This window comes from Carassius auratus, chromosome 31 (assembly GCF_003368295.1).
Source record: "Carassius auratus strain Wakin chromosome 31, ASM336829v1, whole genome shotgun sequence".
NCBI classification, from domain to species: Eukaryota; Metazoa; Chordata; class Actinopteri; order Cypriniformes; family Cyprinidae; genus Carassius; species Carassius auratus.
The window spans coordinates 16,545,597-16,556,648 of NC_039273.1; the positions used below are offsets into that span (position 1 = coordinate 16,545,597).

Sequence of the window (11,052 nt, forward strand, 5' to 3'; positions counted from 1 at the left end):
TAGTTAATCATAAGAATTGCCCCTATACTAAAGTGTTTCATTTCTTAGTAAGCAGGACAAATATTATCAAACTTTACAATATTTTTGAGGAAACTTTGATATTTTTTTCTGGATTTTTTGATGAATCAGAAATTCCAAAAGAGCAGCATTTGTCTGAACTCTTTTATACCAGTGTATAACTCTGTATTTTTACTTGCTTGTCTTAAATCGTTTTTACCTGGAATTGGCCTAATAATTTAATGTATTTTTTTTTACTCTAAATTAAATTATTCTTATGTCTGATGGCTTCAACAGAAGCATAGACTACAGATTAATAACCTTGGAGCTCATGGCAGGTCTATTTTGAAAGGTTTATTCAAGTTTTTTTTTTTTTTTTTTTTAATGGAAATAAAAGAGATGACAGAAACCAAAGGAAACCGAGTGCACTTATTTTGCAGAAGTAGTAAAATTACTGTAACTCGTGAACTCTTTTAGCTTATTGTTTTAATACAACTCAAAAACATATGCACATGCGTTTATGCATTCAGCAGTCATCACTGTAATACACAAAGTCAACTTTCTCATTACATACACACACAGTAACAAGATTACATGCACAGTGTAATAGTATAGTTATTCCATATGCACTGTCAATCAACAGCTACATGCACACATCAGATGGACACACATCATCTACTTTACAAACGTAAATAAACTTCGAAACATGTCCGTGAGTTGTTCAAGAGTCACAGACTCTCTCTACCAAACTCACATCTGTAGCGCTCATGTGCCTTCAGAATAAATAACCTTTCTATTTTTTACTTCTAAAATAGCAAACAACATCCCCTACGTTGGCCCTTGTAAGATCAGAAAACCTCTGTTTATTTGTTCATATGGGTTCCACTTGAGTGAGAGTGAGTTTTCAAGCCCTACGTTACGAGGACACAAAGCATATGAACCGCCTCTGGCTTTTATACAAGCTTTCAAAGTGGCATGCCAAACTGAAAAGTGGCCTGTTATCCAGTGGAGACACTGCATTGTGCTTTTGCACTTTACTTTGATTAATGTATGAAACCTGGTCCCCCTGAGGCTCCTGGACAGCGCGCAGAGAGAAGTGAAGTTTAAAGACTCTCTGGAAAAGCTATCAGTGCTCAGCATTGCGCAGAGAGTTATGAGCCGGTCACTTGCTCGCACGGGTGTCCTGCTTCCTGTAGGTTCAGAGCCTATATCGAAAGTAGTATCAAGTAGTATGAATAACTAAAGCTGAGAATGTCCATCACAAATACAACCATGGCTCTGATTACAAATCATATGATCTTATTCACTTTCACGTCTGGATGGAACAACTGTCCTGATATCATAATGAAGACAAAAGCTTAATTACAAGAATTAAATTCTAAAAACATATTAACTAGTTTGGAACAATATTTCAGCATTTAAAAGACACTTCACTGCTTAATTAATATTAGGAAAAAACTACAATTATCAAACTCCAAGTCATGTGATTGCGACCAACATAATAATAATAATAATAATAATAATAATAATAATATTATTAAATATACATATATATATATATATATATATATATATATATATATAGGGGTGTAACGGTACATGTATTCGTACCGGACCGTATCGGTACAGGGCTGTCGGTACGGTGCACGTGTGTACCGAATGCAATATTGTTTGCGGAACATATACATTTTCTTGTTTCCAAACGAACATATTAAGTGGCGGAAGTCTCAGCGTTCAGCGCAAATCCCGCCCAGCAGCTGATTCTAAGAGCGGCGACACACTGGCTGCGTGGCGTGAGCGTGGCGTTTCTGCTGCGTGTCAGTTGCGTGACACCTGCTTCGCATTTTCTGTGTCTTTACACACCAGAACCGTGCCTGAAGCGGCGCTGGCGCGCTGCTGCTACTGTAGGTGACAAAGAGGGAGGCCGCCGACAGACCAGGATCTTGTCTTCACTACAACAATATCTATACTTCATGTTGAGCATAAATATAAAGCCTACTGATAGGGGACACAGTCAACAGTATTGACGGCAAAATAGACTGTTTGACAGGTGCAATATGACAGTGTGTCACCGGCCTAAGGTTTTCAAAAGGCATCACGCGAGTGTGAACATCACTACAACTACGAAAAAAAACCGATTGTAATCCAAATGCAGTTCCCGTTGGCATTTAAACAGACCTTCGCTCTTAATTCTGATCGGGCCAACACAATAACGAAATCTGAACAGGTCTAAAAACTGAAACTGTTGATGCTGCACTTTACACTTTGGAAAAGTTATATATATATTTGTATATATATGAGCAGGCCTACAAGCTGGGATTGGTAATGCTGCACTGTAATCATAGTTACTTATTTAAATTTTTCATTATATTTTATTATATGATATTGGTTTGAGACATAGTATTTTATTTAGTGGAGAACATTGCAGCAGTATTTTATTTCCTATTCTTTTTTTATTTTATATATATTTTATAAAAAGTATAAAAAAAAAAGTTTGTTTAAACAAATTGTTTAAAAAAGTTTATAGTAATAAACAACCTGCAGTTTAATGTTTGCATTTCTTTCCCTTACTATACCGAAAATAAACCGAACTGTGACTTTAAAACCGAGGTACGTACAGAACCGTGATTTTTGCATACCGTTACACCCCTAATATATACATATATATATAAGGACTGCTAATTTTTAAATAATTTGATATTTTTTAATAACTCAAGGTTAGTTAAGGCTATAAATTGTCATATGATGCAACAAAGATATTTATTAATAACTACTAATAATTCTATAAAACATATTATATATATATATATATATATATATATATATATATATATATATATATTTAAAAGCTCATAACACTTTACAGCAAATAATGACTGATGAAGATGTGTAAACCTAAATTTTAGAGTAATTAAATTGAAACTTTTGCTTAAAATGCCATATGTCCAACATTTATACAAAGAATACACATGTGCATTAAACTATATTTTTAAAGAGATTTTTGTTTTATGAGTGGGCACTCAGATATGTCATTGGTCATGTCAATGTCATTGGTCATATAGTCACCTACAGTATATCAAGGATTTATGACCACTTTTTATACTGAGAATGTTTGCTTTCAGGAATATGCAGTTGTTCATGCAGGTTAAGATGAAATGCATGCATTTAAAAAAAAAAGGTATTTGAGTCAAACTCAAATGACTTCCTCTCACTTTAAGCGCTAGTTTTTGACAATGGCTCTTCTCTTCCAGTTAGTTCAGCATCAGCGGAGCTTCACTTGGGTTCAGAGAGGTCGCTAACCTCTGAAGAGCCTTCAGCTGAATCTGTTCCTCTCATTCTTATCCTTCCTCACACCGAGGAAGTTTACTTCTCACATGCTTGGTGAGCTAGACCGCTTTCTTCTCAATCTCTCCATTCACCCATCTAACTAAACTGCAAAACTACTAAGGCAGTCACGAAGTCCCTTTGAAGCGTTGTCTTTATCCAAATCCAAGCTGATATTAATCCTCTGGCAAACGAGACAAGTGGTCAGTGGCGGATCCTAATCTTTCTGACATGTTTGGCAACTCGTAGCTTGCGCCAGCCCCTCTCCACTTCCTCCACTCCATCTCAGCGGCGTGAGGATTAACACTTATCCAATTAACCTCCCGCAGAGCCTGCAGCCTTAATCAGAAGAGGAATCACACTGGAGCAAGACCTGGAGACAGACATAGTCTCTTAGAGGCCCTATTTAACTAATTACAACTTTGAGCATTACGATCAAATATAAAAGAGAGGAAACTGGGGGAGGAGGGTAAGGGCAACAGGTCGGGAACTCTGAATCTTCACATGAGCGGCATGTCATTTTGTGCATGATTAAAGGTTAATCTTCCACAAAGGTATTGTTTCACGAATGCCATAAGCCTGGTCTTATCCCTATGGGGGAAAAAAAAAAGTGAAAAGCTATTTCAGCTTATTGAAGCAAAGCTAACACCCCACTGGCAGACAAAGACCACACAGTGAGATGAATCCAGGCCCTAAAAATCCTGCCAGGCTAACACCCTCATAAAAAGTTCTTTAGTATTTAAAAAACTCGATCAAATGACTAATTTATTAGCGCTCTTTAGCTAAATGTGTCCACAGCATGACAGTGTGATGTGAACGGGGACAATAAAGATAAACGTTCAGCCCTCCCATGTCTAGGAATTAAAAGATTAAGCCCACAAAGATGGATAGAAAAAGAAGGGATCAAGCAAATAAATGATTTCTCAAAGTCTCCTAATTTTATCAATTAAACATAGCAACTAAATAATTATTCTAAACCTCCAATCATGAATCATAAAGGCCCAATCTATCGAACCTGATTAGGTTTGCTGTAAAACAAGTCTCTGTATTAGCCTGTATCAGTGTTGTTTTTAGTATTTATTTATGTAAAATGACAGTATTCATTAATATTTTAAATAACAATGAATAAAAATCATGAACACGTTTTGAGATTTACAGTTTTATAAAAACTAATTATTTTAAAGAGGGATTTAGTTGACATTTACAACAACATTGGCCTGTATTAAACTGAGTGATGAGAAATGAAGTGTAATCCAGACAAAAAAAAAAAAAAAAAAAAGATTTTTATATTAGCAGGTTGTTTTGCCTTCCTATCCTATAACCTTGATCATGAAGGTCAACTCAGAATAATGACCATCTCATTTCACGAAGGAAGTTCGGCTCCTAAACTGTCGTTTCGATTAAGAGTCATAAGCACACAGAAGATTGGCGGTGACACATGAAGTCTCTGATTGGTGTATTTTGGAGAGAGGATGTGAGCGCAGTGGAGAGTAGGGAAGTGTAAACAGTCTGGATGGTGGAAGTTCAACACTCAGCTCTGATCAGCAGAGCAGTAAAGCTGAACCGGAGCCCTCGGAGAGTGTGCACAGACTTCCGTTTTAGCACAGGTCGCACCATTTCTGGCCATTTCTCAACACTGGGACATTACTGCAGGGCAAAGAAGGAAACATGGCAAGCAAGGGCCTCTCTGGTCTGGTAGACTAACTAGGCACAGAGTTCAAGGTTTCTGTACTGTTGTTCTGCATAAACGTCAAATTAAATTGAATGTCAAACTATGCAGGCCTTAATAATAAGGATGGCCTGATGGACTGGAGCCAGTTGACTCAGTCACTTGGAACAGTCACTTCCTCTTTCAAACAACTGCTGTGTTGACACTGAAAATGAATTGATCTTGTACATCCACTATGCCTTGCAATCATAAACATTTGGGTTTCAGAGATGCATTCTACACTGTTGTTGCAAATCCTGCTGATTTGTCACCAAAATATTATTATTGTAAGAAATTAAACCTTTTATTCAGCAAGGCTGCATTAAGTTGTTCAAAAGTGAGAGTAAAGTTACAGTACTGTTTTCAACATTGATAATAATTAGAATGCATTCTGAAGGATCATGGAACTTTGGAGACTTGAATAATGGCTGGCGGAAATTAATCTTTGCCATGGGAATAATTAAAATGTATTAAAACAAAACAAAACTGCAATAATTATGTTTTTGCTGTACTTTCATCTAATCAATACAGCCACGGTGAGTGCTTTTAAAAGGGACTTTCAAAAACAACAACAATAAAAATCATATCAACCCTAAAATTTTAAATAGTAATTTAGAAACCGCCACTCACTAGCCTCAAACAAATAAATACAGTGGGTATAGAAAAGAATCACCCCCTTTAAAATAATCAGATTTTGTTGCTTTGCAGCCTGAAATGAAAATGGACAGTTTTGTTTTATCCACCTGTATTTACTCAGTGCAACTTACAATCCTAGAGAAAGAACAACAATATGTCAGAAAAATAAAATAAAATACAGAATTACTGAGTTGGAAAAAGGATCACCCCACTCCTAATAATTGACTTTCAACTGTGATCAGCTGTGCTCATTTTGATAAGCTCAGCATGACAAGAGCTTTCCTGGAGCTTTTCAGTCCTTGGTAGTGCAACTGAAGCAAACAATAAACTATGGGTGGTGAGGCTCTGTCAACAGATTTGTGGGATAAAGTTGTGGAAGGGCACAAGCCAGGAGATGGATACAAAACATTTTTTTTTTTTTCAAATGCTTTATGAATGCCTAGAAGCACCGTGAAGTCTATTATTAAGAAGCGGAAGATATTTGGTACAACACAGACCCTCCCTGGATCGGGACGTTGCACCAAACATCATGAAAAAGTCAGAAGTAAACTGGTCAGAGAGGTGACCAAGAGGCCTACAGCAACTTGAATTGCAGTCATAGCCCAGATTTAAATCTGTTTTTTTGTTGTTGTTTTACATGTTGCTGTTATATCTTTCACTTGGATGTCATTAGTAAATTCAGCTCAAAACAAAAACTGTCTGTTTTCATTTCAGGCTGCAAAGCAACAAAATGTGATTCCTTTAAAATCACTGAAAATAAATTTTTTTCCACTTCTAAAAAATGAGTTATATTTTCAAAAGGTTGATGCTAATAACGTTATATTAAACAAAGCTGCTAAAAATTTAATTAGAAACTCATACAATATGTACTCAATTTCTGTGTTGCATTTTAATAAATAAATGTTGCAAATATAATATATAACATGTACAGTTATAATATATATAATATAATATATAAGCATGTACAGTTCTCTCTCCACCTTCAATACCATGACTTAGGTGCCCTTGAGCAAGGCACTGAACCCCCAACTGCTCCCCGGGCGCCGCAGCATAAATGGCTGCCCACTGCTCCGGGTGTGTGCTCACAGTGTGTGTGTGTGTGTTCACTGCTCTGTGTGTGTGCATTTCGGATGGGTTAAATGCAGAGCACAAATTCTGAGTATGGGTCACCATACTTGGCTGAATGTCACTTCACTTTTTTTTTTTTTTTTTTAACGAACCCTGTAGTATATCTGTCTATGACTTATTTTTATCCATTAAACTTCAGCTGTCAGAATGTTCATTGGTCACAGACTGGATTTACCTTGCTGGCTCAGCTTCTGAGATGTCTCTGTTGAAAGAGGCGTTCAGTCTGGTTTCTCTGGTAGCGAGATCATCAACAAGGTTCTGTCTTCTGTCCGCTTCAGCTTGCATTCTAACATTATTAAGGCTTTAAAATGACACATTTATGACTACATAATTACATCACAGAACAAGATGCTGAATCATCATAAACATCCATTCAAACATTCATGTTAATTTTTATGTATTGCAGTTGCAAGGCAATTACTTCCACATTCAACACCAAACACACTACTTCAGACCATATGGTTATTGGTTTGTAAACACTGCCCCCTACAGGTGCTCGTTAGATGCCACACCTTTTTTTCTCTTTATTAAGGGAAGTTCACCCTAAAATTAAGATTATTATTTTGTTTAACCACCTTAATGTCATTTAAACCTGTATGCTTATAGTTATATTGTGGAATATGAAAGGAAAAAAATCGGCAGATTTTCTGCTAGTCAAGTTTAACTTAAAAACCAATGTGATTCCTGAAATTCAGTTTGGTCTGTTCCTCATCATACGAATAGAATGAAATACTTTTTTTTGTCTCTTCTAGAGGTTGAAACGTGCTTTGAACTGTTAAAAAAGTTTGAAATGCTGTGTTCCACAAAGAAACTAACAGCATGTGGGTCTTTAATAATTTAGAGAATTTTTAGCCTCAGGACTGCTGCAAAAATGTAAGACATTAATTTAATGTAAAATATGAAACACAAAATGTGACAATAATGCTGATTTTTTTTTTTTTTTTTTTTTTTTTTTTGCTTACCTCCGCAAATATTTGGAGTCTACTCTTTTTTTTGTGAACCATGAAATAAGTATTAAGCGTTTTTTTGTTCTTTCTGGAAAGGATACATATGCCGTTGAGTAGAAGCTCGAATCAGTGTCTCCCTGAGCTGTGCTATATTCTGTTTGAGCTTCTGTAATGATGCTCTCAGGGTCATGTTGAGCTACAAGCACAGACAAACAACAAGAGAATAATGATCACTGACACAGATGGCTTAACTTTACTGTACAACATATTAAACCCTGTCTTTACCTTGGCTGTATTTCCTCCAGTCCTCTGCTGTCTGTTTCTTTCATGGATGTTTTCTGCAATTTCTTGAGCCAGCCGACAAGTGGCATCATAATTTTGTAACCTAAATAATATAAAACAAAATAAAAATTTAAGTTTGGTAAAGCGGTTTTAATAATACCAACAGTTTTCCAGTGATTTAAATCACAAGATGTCATCAAAAAAATCATGTGACAGATCTCAGCAAACCGGCCTGACAACATTTATACCAGCTGTTCAGCGAGTTAAAAACATATATGTACACAAAACCATGTACTTAAGTATAGGGTGTGACGAGCAAATAAAAGAAAATTAATACAGCGATCAATTCAGTCTGAACTTATCTGGCTGAATACAAATCCATTAAACTAAACAACAAATAAGGTTTGCTGAACTCAGCAACACAGAACAGTAAACCTCACATATCTATAGACAATTTAAAATGCATACCACAAATCCTGAGACATATTGCGGAACTTTCGTTTCGATTTTAAATAGCGTTTCAGGAGAAACTCGGGAAAAAATCAACAGCAACATAAACGGGACAGTGCTAGTTCCTGTTTGGTAGTGACGTCAGACGGTGGCCTCGAATAGACATACTGAGGGACAAATTACTCAGGACTAGGCTGCCTCTCAAATAAATTAATAAGCAGACGTAAACGTTCGGTTAGAGTTGAATTTTGTTATTCTATTAGAAGAAAAAGACAATATAGTCAGAAAACCTGAATTCGTAGGCAACCTGACGAAACCCTCCTGAAATCATTCATTAAGTTTACCCTAATTTACCTGATCAATAACTCGTGAGCTAAACGTTATTATTACACAAATATCATCTATTAATTATAGTAAGGTAGAAAACGAGCTACAACCTTATTTTCTTTCAAACAAGCCTTGCACTGGACACTGGAATATTCAATTACTTTGTTGTTAGAAAAAAATAGTCAGTAACTTCACTTTTAAATTGTCTTTTTGCATAATGTTTATTATTTTTATTTAAAATATTTAATAACTTCACTGCAAAGTCACCAAATTCAGTTCCCACATCACTGCTCTCCTGATGGCTATGGGCTACTACAACACTTGGAAAAATTTTATTGTATAATTTGTATGATTTTTCATTTATTTTTTTTTATTATTAAAAATTGTTGGGGGGGGGGGTGCAATAACTTAACTTTTATGCAGTGTTCAATAATGAAAATAATTCTATTCAGTGGCATATAGGAAAAATATTCAATAATTTCAGTGTAATAAATTGTAGCTCATTACATTACAGTTAAAAAGAGGTATTGTTTGCGTAGTAACATTTAGCTCATGAGTTATTGATCCAGGAAATTAAATTCTGTGAATATATGTTGTCGCCAACTTTACTGAACTGTTAACGTTCATTGAACTGTTTATTTTGGCTGCATTAATGGCACTAGTTCCAAACAAAACAAAACTGCACCAAACAACACTGGTGTTTTATTCCTAAATTAATCCATTCTTAACAAAAAAACTAATCGCTCTTTCATACATACAGTCACTTTTAGTTTGTTTGGGGTTTGAGGTGCATTCCTCTATAAATCAGTTTGGCTGAGAGACTGAAATATTTCATTCATAAAGATGGTCCCTTGCCACCATCTAACAATGAAACCTATAGAGAGAGTTGTTGATTCAGTAGATCAGTAGTTGGATGATTCTTAGATAATTTTTAATGATAATTTTATGAGATAGGCTATTAAAAGGTGCCAATTCCTTTAAGATTTATTTATCCAAAAGACTAGTGATTATGTTAGACTTCTAATCATTTCAAACGATTTATATTAATAATAATTGATAACTTTTGTAAAGATTATCCTCTTTAATTTGAAAAAAAAAAAAAAAAAATTGGTGAAGAGGTGAGGTATTTCCCAAAAATCATAAAATATTTAATTATAAAAATGTTTATAAGTTAGCAAGAGAATTTCAAGGTACATAAATTATTAAGAATATTACAAAGTTTACTGCATGAAAATCTAATTCTACAAAAATAAACACTGGGAAATACAGTCTAAAGACTGCATACCAATTCACTTGTTCACTCTTAATAGTTAGACCAGTGCTGAAGGTTTCACAAGGCTCAATGCAGACAAACTTTTCCCACACCTCTCTGTAAAATTGGTCTTAGTTGACGTTAGTTTAAAGGATGGTCTTCTGAATGCCTATATGAGAATATGAATGATAATGTGTGTTGTCTTTACATTGTCTACATTAAAAAATATTGACAAAAGATTTTAATTATAATTTTGGAATTGCTGCATTTTATTATTAAAGCATTAATTATGTTTTTAACATTAAAATCTGTCAGAATGAACCCACCAAGCAACTGTCAGTCCTGTGATCCATGTCTTGTATTTTCTTCCCCCATGTGCCTTCCATTACCTAGTTTCTCCTATGTTCATGGATTCCAGGTGTTCCCCATTTAGTTCAGAGTATACTAGCCCTGTGTTTTCCTATCTCCTATGTCCGATATTATACATCTAACCCCAATGTTTGTTTCTGCCCATTCCATGTGTGTCTTTATTTTGATTTAATAAAGGGCTCCAGCCCCTGAGTCCACTCCAGCTCCGGAGTCCACTTCAGGGTGGGCTCCAGCCCCCTAGTCTGCTCTAGTGTCGGCTCCAGCTCCAGTCCAAGGTTATATGGATCCGTCCATAGAGGTTGGGATGAGTGGCGAGGCCTGGACCCCTGAACTGTCTCCAGGCATGGCTCCCTGAGTTGCCTGTTCTGCTATGGCTCTCTTAGTTCCCTACTCCACCATGCCCCACTGCTGCCTGCTCCTCCATGGACTTCTGAACTGTCTGCTCCGCCATTGCCCCCGGAGTTCCCTACTCTATCATGCCCCCCTGAACTGCCATTTCTGCCAGTGCTTCCTAGTATGCCTGTTCCACCATGGCGCCCTGAACTGCCTGATCTGCCATGGGTCCCGGAACGGGTACTGCTCTGGAGGCCTACTGTCCCATATAAGCCTGTCCTGAGGGGCCCCAATGCGGT

General features: G+C 36.2%; 1 protein-coding gene across 1 annotated transcript in view; it reads right to left on the minus strand.

Moving 5' to 3' along the window:
* Window positions 1–8,629, minus strand: part of LOC113050676 (syntaxin-8) — a 67,843-nt gene extending 59,214 nt beyond the window's left edge. The window contains exons 1-4 of the mRNA XM_026213887.1: window positions 8,491–8,629; window positions 8,026–8,125; window positions 7,842–7,936; window positions 6,969–7,079 (exon numbers count right to left, since the gene is read on the minus strand). Of these exons, the coding sequence (XP_026069672.1) occupies window positions 6,969–7,079; window positions 7,842–7,936; window positions 8,026–8,125; window positions 8,491–8,507 (323 nt within the window). The 5' untranslated portion in view covers window positions 8,508–8,629. The remainder of the gene's footprint in view (window positions 1–6,968; window positions 7,080–7,841; window positions 7,937–8,025; window positions 8,126–8,490) is intronic.
* Between the last annotated feature and the right edge of the window lie 2,423 nt (window positions 8,630–11,052).